Source organism: Schistocerca americana, chromosome 4 (assembly GCF_021461395.2).
Source record: "Schistocerca americana isolate TAMUIC-IGC-003095 chromosome 4, iqSchAmer2.1, whole genome shotgun sequence".
In the NCBI taxonomy this organism is placed as follows: domain Eukaryota; kingdom Metazoa; phylum Arthropoda; class Insecta; order Orthoptera; family Acrididae; genus Schistocerca; species Schistocerca americana.
In genome coordinates this window covers 819,621,293-819,639,586 of record NC_060122.1, presented here as the reverse complement: position 1 = coordinate 819,639,586, position 18,294 = coordinate 819,621,293, and the positions used below count along the sequence as shown (strand labels likewise).

The 18,294-nt window shown below is 38.9% G+C and overlaps 1 protein-coding gene across 3 annotated transcripts in view; it reads left to right on the top strand.

Moving 5' to 3' along the window:
* Positions 1 to 18,294, top strand: part of LOC124613951 (muscle M-line assembly protein unc-89) — a 722,488-nt gene that overhangs the window by 480,022 nt on the left and 224,172 nt on the right. For all 3 annotated transcript variants that reach the window (XM_047142722.1, XM_047142721.1, XM_047142719.1), the window contains 4 exons: positions 1,082 to 1,332; positions 7,172 to 7,419; positions 15,810 to 16,001; positions 17,015 to 17,197. In XM_047142722.1, the coding sequence (XP_046998678.1) occupies positions 1,082 to 1,332; positions 7,172 to 7,419; positions 15,810 to 16,001; positions 17,015 to 17,197 (874 nt within the window). The remainder of the gene's footprint in view (positions 1 to 1,081; positions 1,333 to 7,171; positions 7,420 to 15,809; positions 16,002 to 17,014; positions 17,198 to 18,294) is intronic.

The window sequence follows — 18,294 nt, the reverse complement described above, 5'->3', positions numbered from 1 at the left end:
CTCCATGTAAAGAAAGTGTGTGGATTGGTAAAAGTGGTGTTCTGCTCACTACAAGAGTGAACTCCTGAACATTGTTGTGGCATCCTGATCACAGAGGTGTCACAGTTTAGCCTGCAGAGTGACTTTATCCCATCTGTGTATCTGTTGTGGTCCTGGGACCCCTCAACAGGCTCATCAATATTGCAGCTGGGTCCATGTGTTGAAAAATAATGCTCAACAGCATGGATCTGGCGTGGTGAAGAAGTACCAGCAGTATGAGGAAAAACCTGTTTAGAGGGGGCAAACTCACTCCCTGGACTTATAAACATGTATGGAATGCATTAAGCTGAAACGGATGCTATAACACCACCTTCATGGAGTATTGATAAACTCTAGACTGCAGTGCTCCACTAGAGGGAAGCATTATCACAGACCATGCTGGATGGTCTGATCTACTGTATGATGAGTCATTATGTATCCAATGGTGCTATAAAAATCAGTGCATCCCACCCAGTACTGACATTCTCTATGCCACTATTGGAGGGACATCACATGTAGTAAATAGTAAAAGTAACTTTATGGTGTTTCTTGTATTCTTATTACTGTGTCATGTGTCATAATGTTGCAACATTGCCTTTCATTGCATGCTTATCACTGTGTCACAAGTTGTTTTGTAAACCTCAAAGAACTTTTACTTAAGGACATGTTCAGTAGTTTGCAGTCAACATATGTTCAACAAATTAACATGAGATAATGTAGATCAGTTTGAAGATTTCTGTTTGGAAGAGATACTGTAGCCACAGTCATAGTTCAGTGAGAACATTTTCTTAATTCATCAACTGTTGTATCTATACTTGGTTTGTAAAACATTTGGAGATACATGCAGGTTTGCAGCTTGTAGGCTGCACATTAATGTCAGAGTAAAGAAATCTGAAAATTTTACTTCAAGTCATATTTGGAAGAAGGAGAATTCGGCTATGTAGAATTGACATACCATTCATCATCTTTCACAGGCACAGTGATAATTATCACTACAGTCAGAAGCAAACTAAATTGTGGGGGCTAAGTGATGCATATTAATTAAATGTGGACATGGTTGCAGGCATGCAGCATCGTGCTCGGAGGCAATGCGGGTCCTAGAAGTGGCGTGCGATGAGGCTTCAGGGCTGCCGACAGACGCAGAGTCAGCCAAAGAGGCGCTGTCCGCATTGCACGAGGCGCGCCGCGTTTCCCTGGAGTCGCTGATGCCCGCCTTGCAGGACGGCCGTGCACTGCTTGACAAGTTGCGCGAGTTGGTAGCTCTCGGCACTCTTGATTCGCGGCCGAATGCCATCCGGGTCGCCGCCAGCTACGGTGAGTTACATCACAGTAGAGCCATTGGAAGCAGTTTGCCATTGTGTAATTTAGTGATTATTTTAACTCAGTCTTAGCCCCAAATGTGGATGCAGTTCATTTACTCATCAGGAACTTCATTTTCATTAATGTTTTATGGTGGTCAATCTGTTGTATAGAGTCATTAAGCTAGTTTGCCAGCTTGGTTCTGTTGAAAGGAATAAGTCATGAGTGTGTTTGTTGACCTGTTAGCTGAGTTCCTTGGAAGTCTTCCCCTTCTTCTAGATGGCAAATGGTAGAAGCTTTAAGAGAACTTTAAATAATTTTGAAAACACCATCAATGTAGATTCTCAGGTTTACGTACATCTGTTTTCACTGTTTGTCTCAGTGATGATCAGTTTTTATTTAGTAAATGACACTTGTAATAATACAGATCAATGAAATTACATAGACTACTATGAGTGTAAATTAAACAAACAAGTGGCATTAATACATGGTCCATACTCTGAAATGTCCAATTAAATTACACATCTCGTAGTTCATTGTTATTACTCAGTGCATACTAATGATTAATTAGGTAAATTTCACTGCATGCTACTGCTCACTGTAGAATGTTTAATGTAGTGATTGTTGACTCGGAGAACTGTGGACTGCACAACACAGAGACTGTAGGTAACGAAAGAATATCCAAGATTTGCTGATTTGCAACTTTACAAGATGAATGCTGAGTACTGACTGCCTACATAGAACTTTGCAACATGAACGCTGATCATTGGTTGGCTGTTATGTCTGCAGATGTTAATAAATGATGATTAACTGCATGCAGACCAACTAACAATAGCTCTACTGTAGGTTATTATAGACTTAATATGGTTTCGTGCACACAAGCTATTTAAAGATGAGTGTAGGACAGTTATCACAAAATGTTAAAATGCCAGAGTATTACATCTTAAATAGTAACATAAAAGAAAAAATAAAGGACACACACACACACACACACACACACACACACACACACACACACACACACACATTAGGCAGTGAAGCTGTACTGAGTAACAATTGGTTAAATATCCTTAAAAATAGTAAATGATAAGTTCTGTTTATATAGCAGAATTTTTGTCATGGGGTTTAGAAAAGTCTGCCAAGAATTTTCGGGAAACTCAAATTTTCTAATTGAATTTTTCATGAACATGTTATTCCAGTAAAATTATGCATTTTGGGAAATAGAAAAACCAGCACTGGAAGTCATTAACACTTAACCTTAGAAGGGATTACGTTTTAAGACTCAAACATTCTAGAGTCCAAGAATTTTGTGTAAACTTAACTTTTAATTACAGTTTTCAGAAAAGATAAAATGTCCTTTAGATAAGCTATGTGAATCATAAAACAAACAACTATTGGTAGCTTTGAATTTTGAAGTGCTCATAGTTGTAATGAATCATAAATTTTGAATATTTCACTAACGAAATGTATCTCTGTGAACCAGTTACATTGCTGTTGAGCTGGGGGGGGGGGGGGGGGGGGGAATTAATCTTGGGAATGGAATCACATAGATGAAGGTATACCACCTTGCTACACTTCATGTGTACTAGCACTGGTTTCACCCTCCCTCTTCTTTTTATTTCATTCGTAACAATACATACACGACACTACCCTGTATATCATAGTCTTATGCATGATGCATATACATACTTGACACATTATGCTGAAGCTATAAGTGGGACAGCATCTTAGTATTTCAGCACAACATTTTCTGTATGAGCTAATGACAAAGCAGATGATAATCAGCTGGTAATGCTCTTTCATTTTCTCACTGTTGTGGTGGGGTGCGGGTCAAGGCTCCGGAGTGTTCTCATTATGAAACATCCAATCTGTGTAAACATGGCGTGCCTCCTTTTCATCATTTGTACAGTCAGATTTATGGGTCACCTCTTTCTGTCTTTGTTCTGAAAAGTATAATTTTATGAACTGAACATTTGCACCCGTTTAGAACATCTTAATTCAGTTGTTCCTTCATTCCCATCACAATCACATATTTGACCATATGATTTGCAGGAGAGAGTATACATCCATTAAAAAAAAAGTTCATGCTTACTTTTCACATGAAGAGAATGATAAATGGGTTGTTGCCAGATTTTTTTCACTTATTCTCTGTATGACCTATCATATTTCAGTAAGGAAAAACTTAGTCTAGGAAGGAGGAAAAAAAAAGTTCTCCATGAAGGAATTATCCAAATGAGATAGAAATCAGCAGATGTGGTGTGCATCTCAGACAAACAAGTGATTACAATTTCAGAAAAATTGGATTTTTATTTAATCGTGTCAGAAACACATACTTTAGCTTACAAGTTATACAAAATGTTCCAAAACATGGTACTATAAGCATTACAATTACAATTAAATGCGGTGTGACCAGTATGCAGCAACTTCACATGCTTCCTTGGTGGCATTGATTACATTCTGTGGCAAGCATGATGTTGGGCACAGGCTACAGACAAGAAGATGACTCATTGTCTGTTCTTCACCACATTCCCATGCTGTGGAGTCGCTTGCAAATCCTCACTTTTTCAAGTTGGTCTTCATTCTTCTAACTCTAGAATGCAGCCTGTTGAGGGCCTTCCATATTGACCTGCTTTCTTCGTGACCTGGTGGGAGGCTTTCGGTCAGGATCATCCACCCTGCAAGGTGGCTGGATGTGGAATGCCATGAATTGACTCTGAAGCTTGGAGGTGGTTCAGTGAGGCTTTCAGTTGAATGGAGAAAGCTTTTCCTTGACTTGAGCTATTGTACTGCTGGCTGATACCCTTGTAATGCGTGGGTCTTCAGATTCAATGTCTTAGACTTTTCCAGTCTGGATGCACATTTACAACGGATATCTGGAGGTGGACGCCCACTAGACAATAAACTTTATGAAGTGGTGTAGATCTCAAACATCACGTAATGAGTCTGCAGGTTACATTCAAGGCGATATCCACTTATTTAACGTGACTAGATCTGCACCAGACAGGGCAAGCATATTCTGATGCTGAATAACAAAGAGCTACAGCAGAATTTCTTAAGATGTGAGGATGCGTCCCCCAGGTTGTACCCGATAATTTCCGGAGAATGTTGTTCCTTACAGATACCTTCCGTTTTGTTGTTCAAGCACTGTTGATTTATTTTGGATGATTTATTCGGGAGAAAAAGGTTCACAAATTGAGCAAGTCAATAAAGCATTGGTCCACCTCCAGCTCTTATGCAAGCAGTTGTTGGGCTTGACACTGATTGATAGAGTTGTTGGAAGTCCCTGTGAGGGATATCGTGCCAAATTCTAATTGGCGCATTAGATTGTCAAAATCCTGAGATGGTTGGAGGGCGCTACCCGTAATGCTCCAAATGCTCTTAACTGGGAAGTGGTCTGCTGGACAAAGTAGGGTTTACCAAGCATGAAGACAAGCAGTAGAAACTCTTCCCATATGGGGGTGGGCATTATCTTGCTGAAATGTAAGCCCAGGATGGTTTGCAACAAAACGGGGCATAGAGTATCATCGACATACTGCTGTGCTGTAAAGGTGCCGTGGATGACATCAAAGCGTTTCTGCTATGAAAGGAAATGGGACCCCAGACTATCACTCCTGGATATGTTTTACAGAACATCTGTGCTATCTTGGCTTGATTATGCATGCATGGTGTATAAATCTGCAAGTTTGATGTGTTGCACCGTGAGGGATTTACGCTGGCCACTGGGGCCTTTAGAACCAGCCTCATACCGTATGGCTGTGCTGTGGTGACAGCTCCTGATGGATGGTGTGACTGGCTTATAAGTCACTAACCATGTCAAACACATCTGCATTCCCTACCATTGCTTGGCCACGAATGGAAAGGCTTTTTCATAATCAATCCCTATGGGATTTGTGGAAAGGATTGCCTTTTACAGTTTGGTTCAGCTGGTTTTAAAGCTTTACACCAAGATTGGAGCAAGTTTTCACCTTAGCTTCTACAGAGGCCCAGAGTTATTTTAGACTTTATGAATTACAAGAAAAATTGCACTCCAGATTTTACGTTTCCGTTTGTTTTTTTTACATTTTAGACAGGCATCACCATTTTAAATTTGTGCATACAGATAGTTCTAAACAAAGGGATTCCATTGGCTTTCAATAGTTCATCCCAACTCTATCTTCAGGATTTGCCTTCAAAGTGGATATAGTATAATTACTGCAGAGCTCTATGTGATGGTGAAGATCTTAATCAGACAAGGCATCTTCAAGGCTAACAGTTTCTCACCTGCTCCGATTCTCTTAGTACCCTAAATCTTTGCAGAACATGCATCCATCAGAGAAAATCATTCATCTTGTGCATGACCAGCTTTACTTCCTTCAGCTGTGGAGGGAAGCAGGTATTATTCTGCTGGGAACCAGTATGGCTTCTGACTCTGGGGAGAGATCCCCAATGTTATGCGTGGGGCATTCAGATCACTGTATGTCACATTTAACCCAGTGCATTTTATAGCGTGTTGATGAGACAGAAGTGAATTTCATTGGAGATCTGCCCTCTGTTGTTGCTGATGATGAGATGAGTAGTCAAGGTTTCAGAGTTTTGCAATGTGTCTGAAGTCAGCCTTAAGATTTTAGAATGGAGATTTTAATGTGTTGCAGAGCGGCTGTCTCATCCTTTTTATTCCAGTGATCAGCCAGCCACAGATCTCTGTTGTGGTATTTTAATTCTTTTTCCTCTCGGTTCTCAGTCTGACACAGTGGGTGACTTTTTATAGTTTTGTTAGTTTGTGTGTGTGTGTGTGTGTGTGTGTGTGTGTGTGTGTGTGTGTGTGTGTGTGTGTGTGTGTGTGCGTGTGTGCACATATTTTTGGAGTGTTATTTTATGTTTTTCCTCATAGTTCCAGTTTTTAATAACATTGCACACATTATCCACACTCATCTCATACTACTTTCTTACGGCCGCTAAAGACCTTGCTGCCGTGCGTTCACACCTGTCGTCTCATCACATCTCTCAATATATCAATAACAGTTTAGCAAAAGAATGTGTATAATACATAAATCAGAACCTCTGATGCCTTCATTGGGCTTATTTTCTAGACAAACATACATGGTCACTTTACGAAGAAACAGCTGCTGAGATGATAAAAAGAATATTAATATTGTTGAATATTAAGCCTTTTTGGGATGTTCAGTTTAATGCCCATTAATAAGATGATTTGTTGATACAGTATCTAGTTTGCCATGTATGTTATAGCCTACACCATGTACTGTGAGTAAATTATGGTTTTGGGACATTGCTGAAATAAAGAGTAAATTATGGTTTTGGGACATTGCTGAAATAAAGAAGAAAATATTTGATAAAATATGTTATTTGGACTGGATTAATTGCATTTTGCGAGAAAACAATGACTTGTATACCAGTTGTAGAAAAATGCTGCCATGTGCAAAGGTATCATCAGTTGCACTTCCCGCATTCTCAGAATCAATGTGTATTGGTTATCCAACTTGTAGATGAGTTTGGAAATTTCATTATGTAAAATTCAAAATGTTATGAAAAGGAAAGGATAGCAGAAATGCTGAGTTGCAGATAGGCACAACAAATAAGCTTGTGGCCAGCAAGGCTTCGTCAAAAATAGACGACACACACACACGCGCGCACACACACACACACACACACACACACACACACACACACACACACACACACATACAAATTGCACGCATGTGACTGCAGTCTCTGGCAACTGAAGCCACACAATGAGGAAATTGATGGCACTGTACTGAAAGGAATGTATATTATAAAAGAGAAGAACAACCTGCTTTCTACATTATTTTACATGTACCTTTAATCAGGAAACTTATTAAAATGTTAAATGTTGCAGCAAACTCACAGGTGGAGCACTGGATGGAGGCATTACACGATCGGCGGCAGCAGCTGGAACTGGCATTCTCTCGGCGGCGCGAGCGCCTCGAGCAGTGCCTGGCTCTCATGCTCGTCGCCCGAGATCTGCGTGCTCTTGAGGACGCTGTGGACAGGCGGCGTCACGAACTCGCTGACGTGCTTGGTGACTCCGCTGCCAGTGCCGAGATACTGCTTGCAGAGCACCGTCGCCTGTTGCCAGAAGCCAAGGTATGTGCATCTGTGGACAATCAAATAGAACATCCAGACTGAAGTGCTATTTCTGCAGCCCCCTCCCCGCTCTCTGTGTACCCCCAGTAAATCCCAAGGGAGTCAAGGCTTGATAATTGCATGTTAGTATTTTAATATTATAGACTGTTTCTACCGATTTCACAAGAAGATAGCACATGTGTAAAAAATGAATGTTATAAGGCTTGTTAGCACAAATTTTCTTTCATCTCATTTATGAATGGCTTCAGAACCTTTCAGGGGTAATGAAAATCATAACCTCAGTCAACTATATCATTTAGCGTTTTCACAGCAGTATCTTCTCTTTCCACTCTTTTAGGTTTATGAGTAACCAGCCTGCCTGACTGATGTTTTAGGATGATATTTTTATTTGTGGGAAGAATATTGACAGCACAATGTCATCTTTATTATACACACTTATTGACAAATATTGAATTTTTACCATTTTCAAGTAGTACCTTTATGCAAACAAACACTATAGCACATGTTGCAGGTTGTATGTTAGGGCAAAATCTACAGTTGGATGACATGTAATGGAACTATTAAAATAACACTTTTATTTAGCTACACATGTTAAGCATATGATATGTTCCATACTGGACCAATTAAATTTTATACAGGATTCACAAACGGGAAAGCAAGTTTTCTCCACTCGCTTCATTTTTGGATTGCAGTCAGAAAACTATTCAGTTATTGTTACAGTGTTTTCTTCCTTGTGTTAAAATTTCAGTAATTTTAAATGAATTGATACCATTTGTGCCTTGTCACTAAAACAGACCACCTCAGAGTTATTACTTGCAGATAGCTGCACATGGCCAGGGTGTTATTCATATGCCTGGAACATATTCATGCCTTCAGCATCAACAATGTTTTCATTTCTTCACAATATGTCATCGTAACCATTCTGTGTGGCAGCCGTGACTAATTAATAGCTCTGCCTGGACAGTTATTTGCGGTTGTTGTTGTTGTGGTCTTCAGTCCTGAGACTGGTTTTATGCAGCTCTCCATGCTACTCTATCCTGTGCAAGCTTCTTCATCTCCCAGTATCTACTGCAACCTACATCCTTCTGAATCTGCTTAGTGTATTCATCTCTTGGTCTCCCTCTATGATTTTTACCCTCAACGCTGCCCTCCAATACTAAATTGGTGATCCCTTGATGCCTCAGAACATGTCCTACCAACCAATCCCTTCTTCTGGTCAAGTTGTGCCACAAACTTCTCTTCTCCCCAATCCTATTCAATACTTCCTCATTAGTTACGTGATCTACCCATCTAATCTTCAGCATTCTTCTGTAGCACCACATTTCGAAAGCTTCTATTCTCTTCTTGTCCAAACTATTTATCTTCCATGTTTCACTTCCATACATGGCTACACTCCATACAAATACTTTCAGAAACGACTTCCTGACACTTAAATCTATACTTGATGTTAACAAATTTCTCTTCTTCAGAAACGCTTTCCTTGCCATTGCCAGTCTACATTTCATATCCTCTCTACTTCAACCATCATCAGTTATTTTGCTCCCCAAATAACAAAACTCCTTTAATATTTTAAGTGTCTCATTTCCTAATCTAATTCCCTCAGCATCACCCGACTTAATTCGACTACATTCCATTATCCTCGTTTTGCTTTTGTTGATGTTCATCTTATACCCTCCTTTCAAGACACTGTCCATTCCGTTCAACTGCTCTTCCAAGTCCTTTGCTGTCTCTGACAGAATTACAATGTCATCGGCGAACCTCAAAGTTTTTATTTCTTCTCCATGGATTTTAATACCTACTCCGAATTTTTATTTTGTTTCCTTTACTGCTTGCTCAATATACAGATTGAATAACATCGGGGAGAGGCTACAACCCTGTCTTACTCCCTTCCCAACAACTGCTTCCCTTTCATGTCCCTCGACTCTTATAACTGCCAGCTGGTTTCTGTACAAATTGTAAATAGCCTTTCGCTCCCTGTATTTTACCCCTGCCAACTTCAGAATTTGAAAGAGAGTATTCCAGTCAACATTGTCAAAAGCTTTCTCTAAGTCTACAAATGCTAGAAACGTAGGTTTGCCTTTCCTTAATCTTTCTTCTAAGATAAGTCGTAAGGTCAGTATTGCCTCACGTGTTTCAGTATTTCTACGGAATCCAAACTGATCTTCCCCAAGGTCGGCTTCTACTAGTTTTTCCATTCGTCTGTAAAGAATTCGTGTTAGTATTTTGCAGCTGTGGCTTATTAAACTGACTGTACTGTAATTTTCACATCTGTCTGCACCTGCTTTCTTTGGGATTGGAATTATTATATTCTTCTTGAAGTCTGAGGGTATTTCGCCTGTTTCATATATCTTGCTCACCAGATGGTAGAGTTTTGTCAGGACTGGCTCTCCCAAGGCCGTCAGTAGTTCCAATGGAATGTTGTCTACTCCGGGGGCCTTGTTTCGACTGAGGTCTTTCAGTGCTCTGTCAAACTCTTCACGCAGTATCGTATCTCCCATTTCATCTTCATGTACATCCTCTTCCATTTCCATAATATTGTCCTCAAGTACATCGCCCTTGTATAGACCCTCTATATACTCCTTCCACCTTTCTGCTTTCCCTTCTTGGCTTAGAACTGGGTTTCCATCCGAGCTCTTGATGTTCATGCAAGTGATTCTCTTATCTCCAAAGGTCTCTTTAATTTTCCTGTAGGCAGCATCCAATAGTAGGGTGTAAGTCTGCCTACATGCACATGAGGTGATGCATCTTGCTTGCAAATAGGGCACCATTAAATCTGATAATATTAGTATTCTCATATATGGAATGTTAACATGATGAAATGAGTTCCTGATCTGTCGGGCATATCTCTCACTGGTGAACGACATTATAAGTATATGTGCTTGACCACTCCACATTTTATCATGCATTCAGCAAGACATTGCACAAGCCCCTAGCTACCAAATTATGTCACTCCACAGATGTGAGGTTGCTTGTGTAGATCTCAAGTCACCTGACCTTGATCCTTGTGAGAATATCAGCGATCCTATTTGTTTTCGTTGGATCTGTAGACAACATACATTGTATGGATCAAGTCAAATTTGTCACAAGAATAGAAGTAGTACAAAATGCTTAATAACTAGCGTTTAGCAAATTATGACTGTATACTTCAGTATTCTAGTGAAATATCATAATTTTAATTACAATTTGCTTACATCACCTGTACTGTGTGTGTGTATATATTTTTTTCTGTGTAGTTAGAGAGACTTTTTTTTCCATATTTTGTGGTTTTGTAAGGTACATTATATTTAGTGCACACTATTACTTTGCAATTTGTCTTACTTTAGTACACATCTTACATCTCAAACTCTTGTCTACACCTATTTTTGCACATGCTATTACAATGCTAATTTTGGATTATTCTGCTATGTGCACGAAATCATTTGTACTATAGTAACAATTTTCTATCAAAAATATTTTGAGAGACTTTTTGAAAATATTTTTATTGTTTATCTCAGATATGAGGGAAGTTTTTCAAGGGCTTTTGGACCTGCATGGGATGGCATTTTTTTAATTTCATGGTGTTATGTCTGGGTTCGTGGAAGAAGTTCCACTTCCTACTGTGATGGTTGTGCTGGGGCTTGGTATCTTGAGTATCTTCATAAAGGTAAATGTTTGCTAGCATTAGCATTTTGAGTGCTTTGAATGCTGACCGACAAGATTCTCTCCACTTTAAGGTTGGCTATTATTCTTATTGCTCTTTTCTGCATTCTGAATACTCTATTTAGGTTTGTTTTGGAGGCGCCTCCCCACAAAATTATGCCATAGCTTAATGTGGAATGAATTAGTGAGTAGTATGTAATTTTTCTAATATTTCTTTCTTTCAGGAAGCTGACTTTGCGGAGAACATATAGGTTTGAGCTGAGCTTTCCACTCATGTATTCAATGTGCTTGTCCCGGTCTAAATTTTCGGCGATTGTCATCCTAAGGAATTTTGTGTATTTGGAATTTTCTGCTAGGCATCCATCTATACAAATCTTGATATCTTCAATGTGTTGGTTTTTTAGTCTGAAATTTAAATGAAAGTGTTTTAGCAATGTTGTTTTGCAGATTTATTTCAGGAAAGCTTTAGATAACGTTACTTATTTCCATATCCATAATTTACAGTATTTGGGATGTGATTTGCATATAAAATGAAGAGCAATGGGCCAAGAATGGATCCCTGTGAGACAGTGAAATGTGGAATTCTTGCTTTGGAACTTATTTTCTCTCTTGTCATTTTTGTAATTTCTGTGTATTGGTTCCTGGTTGCCAGGTATAACAGGATCCAGTCTCATGCCATCCCTCTTACCCCGTACGCTCCTAATATTTCTACTAATGTCTTATGGTCTAAGCAGTCAGAAGCTTTCGTTAAATCCATAAATACCACTACACATTTGTTACTACTCTCTAAGTTGGTTATGACATTTTCAATTAGATCTATGGTTGCATCTATAGTACATTTAGCTTTCTGGAAGCCAAATTGGTTTTTAGTGATTATCCCATATTTCATCAGAAGCGCAACGAGCCTCTGAGCATAGGCCCATTCAAATATTTTTGATATGACTGGTAAAAGAGCTATGGCTCTTTAGTTTTCTGGTTGATATACATTTCCCTTTTTACGCATTGATTTTATCAATGCTGTCATCAAACAGTTTGGAAAAATTCCTTCCATGAATGACTTGTTGATTAGTTGTGTAAGTGGTTTTCTGAGTTCCTACATACAATATTTAATTTCTATGGATGATATTCCATCAGTTCCATATGATTTTGTCTGTTTTAGACTTTTTATTAGCTGCAGTGTTTCTTCTCCTGTCACTGGAAATAGAGCCATAGTTTTTTGAATGGGATGAATATACATATTCCATGTGCTATTGTGTCTACAGTATGTTTTTTCTCTTAGTTTTTGGCCTACTGTGGCAAAATGGTCATTGAAGAGATTGACAGTGTTATTCTATTCTTTTGTCATCTTTTTACTTATCATAAACTGTATTTTGCTGTGTTACTGTGGGGTTGATGGTATGCAATTTACATTTATAATAGACCAGCAAGCTTTGCTTTTATTGTCAGCATTACTTATGTAGGTTTGTGTTTCTTGTTGTTTGGCTGCATGCAGTACATTGGCATATATTTTTCTGTATTTTCAAGGAAGGTTTTTCATTCTTGGATACAGGAGTGATAAAGCTTCACGATTTGTGAGTGTCCATTGAGTGTTAGCAGGTCAGTGTGGCTTCTCAACTCTTTCAGTGTCTCTGTCAAGATACTTCACTAATGTCAGAAGGGTAAAAGGGTATGCTACATTCAGAGGAAGTTCGAAAATGTTTTTCCACACAAACGACACATCATGTAGCACCCCCACTCAGTATTTCCACAGAAGTGGCATATAGTTTGGTGCCCCCCTTTCTCCTCTTCTTTTCCTCCCCCTGATGTTAGTTGCCATTCCTTGAGCTGTTGATAAGACATTTAAAAATAAATCTAAATCTAGTAAGTGTAGAACTGGAGTGCTCTTTATGTGCAGATTTTGCACTAGGGACACATTTTGTTCTTATCTCAGATTGGCACCCCAAGCAGTTCTGGCTACGTACTACTACATTGGTGTCTCCTTAAGTTGCTCGTGACTGTATGTGTTTTTATGTAACAGTGAAAGATCACACTTTTTAATAGGTAATTAATTTATATTAAAATCAGCATCATAATTGCATTATAATGGCTGAAATACAGAAACAAAACTTTCAGCAAGAAGACAAGAAAGAGGGCTGAGAAAAAAAAACTGGGGAGAGAAAGGGAAAAAGGAGGCCAGAAGTTTTCACACTTTTAAATGGGAATACTGGTACTGCAGATTAAAATGTAAATACACTCAATGAGAAGTAATGGGAGACCTACTATTATTTTAAGGTTTATCTTCAAAACTGAGGAAATGAGTAACCTCTCTGATATTAAATGGTAGTTTATTTCTTAGCCAAATGTTTGCAACACAAAAGGGTTTGGTGCAAACATATATGATATTAAGGGAAACTTAACAGTGATTTAGATTGGGAAGATTAAAAGCCATACGAGTTCTGCCTTTATCAAAATGCTCCATTTGCATAAAAATATTTTATATTGTGGTTGCTGAGGGGCCAGTAAAGCAAATAAATTGTGTGGCAATCATACTATCTGACTATATGTAATCATTCCCTGTACCAAGCAGTAATGTGATTATACAAGGGCTAATCAATGAAGACTGAGACTGATGTTTTCACCGATGTTAATTACGCTGTTTCAATGTGTATATGACCTTCCTTCCTACTTGAATGCACTTGTTATAGCATCCCTGCCACTCCTCAAACATATGGTGTAGGCCATTCTGTGTCAGGTCCTTGAGGAATGCCTCACTTTCCTTGAGCACTGCTTCAGAGTTGTCAAATCAAATGCCTTGAAGCTTTGCCTTTAGTGATGGGAATAGAAAAAAAGTCACAGGGTGCAACATTAGGGCTGTAAGGCAGATGCTGTGCACAGATAATGTTGAATTGAGGCAGAAATTGCTTGATTCGATTTGCGACCTGAGGCCGCACATTGTGGCGATGAAATTGCCACCCAGTCTGAGAAAGATCCAGTCGTTTCCTTGCAATGTGCTTCCTCAGTTTATCCATTACTGACATTTAGTATGCTGCTGTAACAGTAGTGTGAGGGGGAACTGGATGGTGGTAAATCATACCATGATCAAAAAAATGTGATCACCAACACTTTCCCTGCAGACAAAACAATTTTCACCTTTTATGGTGTTGGAGAACATGGCAATTTCCACACTGTGCTGGCTCATTTTCCTCCACGATCATAGTAATGCAAGCATGAAACATCACTGGTAATAACTGATTTCAGAAACGCGTTTCCTCCATCAGCAAAGAGATGTAGCATCTCACAGCTATGCCCCATTCCCACAGCCTTCTGCGGGAGTCAACAGTTGTGGCACCCAACAAGCACAAACACAGGTCATGTGGAGATGATAATGCATAATCATAAAGACACTGCGACATGGAATTCTCAGCATTTCACTGAGGTTATGTAATCCTCATGACAATCACAGCAGCTGTGTTGATGTTGACTTCAGTCACAGCAGAAGTCATAATGCCTGACCAACCTCACTAAACACAGATAAGTTGGCCTTCTTTGAAATCCTGGAACCACCTAAACACTGTTGCACAAGATAGTGCATCTTCACCCCACAGTTGTTGCAATTTCTATAAGGTTCAGTGACTGTATGGTTCAAACAAACACAGAATTTTATTGTGCTGTACTGCTCCTCTCCCATCACCTGCAGTGTTTGGTATGCAAAATACAAAGACCATCTACAAGATAGAGCACTACTGCCAACCTACTGATATGAGAGTGCTGCCACCTGTGGACAATATATATAAAAACTCACACTTTTCAAATTTTCATGATATAGATAGGAAACTGTCGTGAAGTTGCAAGAAAAAATCAGTCACAGTCTTTGTCGATCAGCCCTTGTACACTGAAGTGTCAGTAATGTATCTCAGTAGGGCAAGGTCAGGACACTAGTAATTTCCTCTGATTGGATGCTGCTGTAGGAAGTAACATCAATTGAGGATGTGCAGAATTAATCCCTGAACCATACTCTGTTTGATGTCTCCAACAAAAAAGCCTTCTCTGGTTTACAGTGATGTACCTTCTGGCCCACATACAGCATAAAACTAATATATCTTTTTAAGGAATTGAAAGGGCTGTCCATATTACTTAGAATGACGTGTGAAAGGATTTTGCACAAATATGAACTAATGATTTATTTGTGAGCTACGCAAATTGTGTTGCTATTGAGTTTTCACTTGGTGTTTGGGATTGGCTATTCCTGTGTTTACAATTCACGCATCTGTGAGAAAACAATTAAATAAAAAAAACAGAGACAGGTACATTCAGAAGAGTACATTGAGTGAACATGAGCTTATTACCAGCATTTTTCCTATTTTGATGCACACTGATTAAATGTGTCAATTTACCATGACATGGACCCATGTGTGACTTTCCTGGAAAAGTACATTTGTCTCCCTTTTGCCATAGGAAAAAGTCTTTTGTTTCAAAATTCTACGTCATTGTGCTTGAAAAGTAGGGTGTCTTTTAGTTTTGCTGCAATTACATAAATGACCATGGAGGGGTATGACATGGCACTGGTACAAAGTCAAATCCACAGTTGAGTGCACTTTTTGTTGAAATCAGGTGATAGTATCTGTTCTTCCTATAGGCAAATTCCCTAGATATGTCTTTATGAAATTTGATGCATTTGTGTGTAACTGCAACTAGTCTTTCATTATACATAACTATTATGAAGGCTGGAAATTTTAATGTGTTTCTGACTGAATCCCTTTTGCTAATTGTAGGAGTTTCAGGATCGTGGTGTGAAAATAACTAAAGCAACAGAGCAGCTTGTTTCCTCTGACCATTTTGCTGCTGAGGAAGCAGTAGCACAAGCTTACAAAGTTCTCCAGCAGTGTGCTGAATATTCTGAAGCTCTTGACAACAGAGAGAATCTACTCCAAAGGGCAATCAGCTTCTTCCGCACTGCACACACCGTGAGTAAGAATAACTCATAACAGGAGTGAAATCCATGTACTGCCGATAGTCACATTTAAAAGGTGAAGAAACTAAAACTTACTTTTGGAACTGTTGACTTCTTTTCTTTTGACCCCCCCCCCCCCTCCCCCATACTCACAACATACTTTGTACGAGTTCATCTCAGTATGAGTTCTGAGTGAACTGCCCCTCCTTTCCAACAGTCTTCAACCTATCCCACTTTTCTCCTCAGTAGAAGGAAATAACAGTGTCAAAAGCTAGGTATGCTTTCTCTTATTTTAAATGTCTCTACTGACAGGACTTGGAACTTCACTTCCTGAAGATAAGTTATGGCAGACCCTTCTGTCTACTGTAAATCGTTATCATAATGATTATATTGTTATTGCAATTTTAAATATCAATTGATAATTTAATTTTAGTCAGCAATCAAAAGGAAACATGCAGTGTGCCATTACTTTGAAGATTGTTACTTATCTAGAATTGCATGTTTGATGTGTTAAGTGTAACAATATTCTGAGAAGGAAAGTTGCTACTCATCATATAGCGGAGATGCGGAGTCACAGATAGGCACAACAAAAAGATTTTCACATTTAAAGTTTTCAGCCAATGGCCTTTGTCAACAATACACACACATACGTACACACAAACACACTCACACAAACGCTACTCACACACAGGACTGCAGTCTCAGGCAACTGAAACCATTGGCTGAAAGCTTTAAGTGTGAAAATCTTTTTGTTGTGCCTATCTGCGACTCAGCATCTCTGCCATATGGTGAGTAGCAACTTTCCTTCTCAGAATATAGATGTTGTTAAGTGTGATTCATGTAACGTCATTATCTCTGAGACAATCTTCAGCTTATTGTAGTGACTCATGTCTGACAGAACAGACATCTGGCTAAATAAAAGCCTTATTTTTATTACATTTGTTCCAGCAGATGCTTACAATCACTTCAGTGAAAAGATAGAATGAAGCACAGTTATAAAATGATCATTCTCAAATGGGTTTTCAGGCAATGCAAAAACTCGACCAGCTGGAACAACAGCTGAAGATGAATGAACTGCCTGTCACTTCTCCTCAGCTGGCAAAAATGCATGCTGCAGCTGTACAGACTATAGAAGATGTAACAGATGGACCTCTAAAAGATGGTTACGCCCTTCTTGATGCAGCTGGTCACAGTATGCCTGGATCGGAGGTAGGTTCTATAACTTCATTTAAATTTACAAATTTCATCTAGAAAATAATAGGAAACTAAAAATATAAATTGTTACATGGCATCATCAGTCTATCTATATACTAATTTCATAAAGATCAAAATGTTTTGTTGGTCTACTTGTCAGGTACTGGTTCTTTGCTCTCCTCCATATGTTAGCATTATAAATAACAATTAGCAGATAATTCTCAAAAAATATAGAAGTATAAAAACAGAAACTTTGACAAAAGATGAAAGTTTAAACACTGTAAATAAAAATAACAAAAGCTCTGCTTGTTTAAAAAAGGGCTACAGAGAGACCTTTCCAGCTGCTGGATCGGTAAAGATAGTAGCTTCAATGACATTGCTTCTATATATATGAGGATGGTATCTGTTCTTTCGGACATGCCCGAAAGAACTTTCAGACATGTCTGAAAGAACAGATACTACCAGTGACCATGCAGCTCGTTAGAATGAAATTACAATGAAATGAATACCGCTAGTTGCATACAGGCGTTGATATAAGTCAACGGGGGCACACATTTTCAACTGTCGCCATTGACTTATATCAACACCTGTATGCAGCTAGGGGTATTCATTTCATTGTAATGACGTTACTTCTTATAGTTTTAATCTGTGAATGGATGGGACTGCAAAGTTTTGGATGATTCAGATTCCTTAGTAGTGTTCGTGTCATAAGTTCAAAAGCCATAAATATAACTTCCCTCTTTCCACTTAAAATTGTCTGTGAAGAAGAAAACAAACAGCACACTGTTGTGTATACAATTTTTGGTTAAAATTATAAATAAGGAGAAAGTGATGTAAATGGATGGATAAAAACTCTACCTACCAAGCAGCAGCAGGGGAACACACACACAAAAGAATTTAACTTTCACAAGCTTTCGGAGCCAGTCGCTCCCTCCTCTGGTGGAAGGATTAAAGGGAAAGGAAGAGGGATGAAGGAAAAGGACTGGATCAGTTTACGGAGAGGAGTACAGTTTGGGAAAGTCGCCCAGAACACCAGGTCAGTGGAGATTTACTAGATGGGATGAGAAGCTAAGGAATAGGAAACAAGGAAAGAAATAGTTCATCCAGCCTGT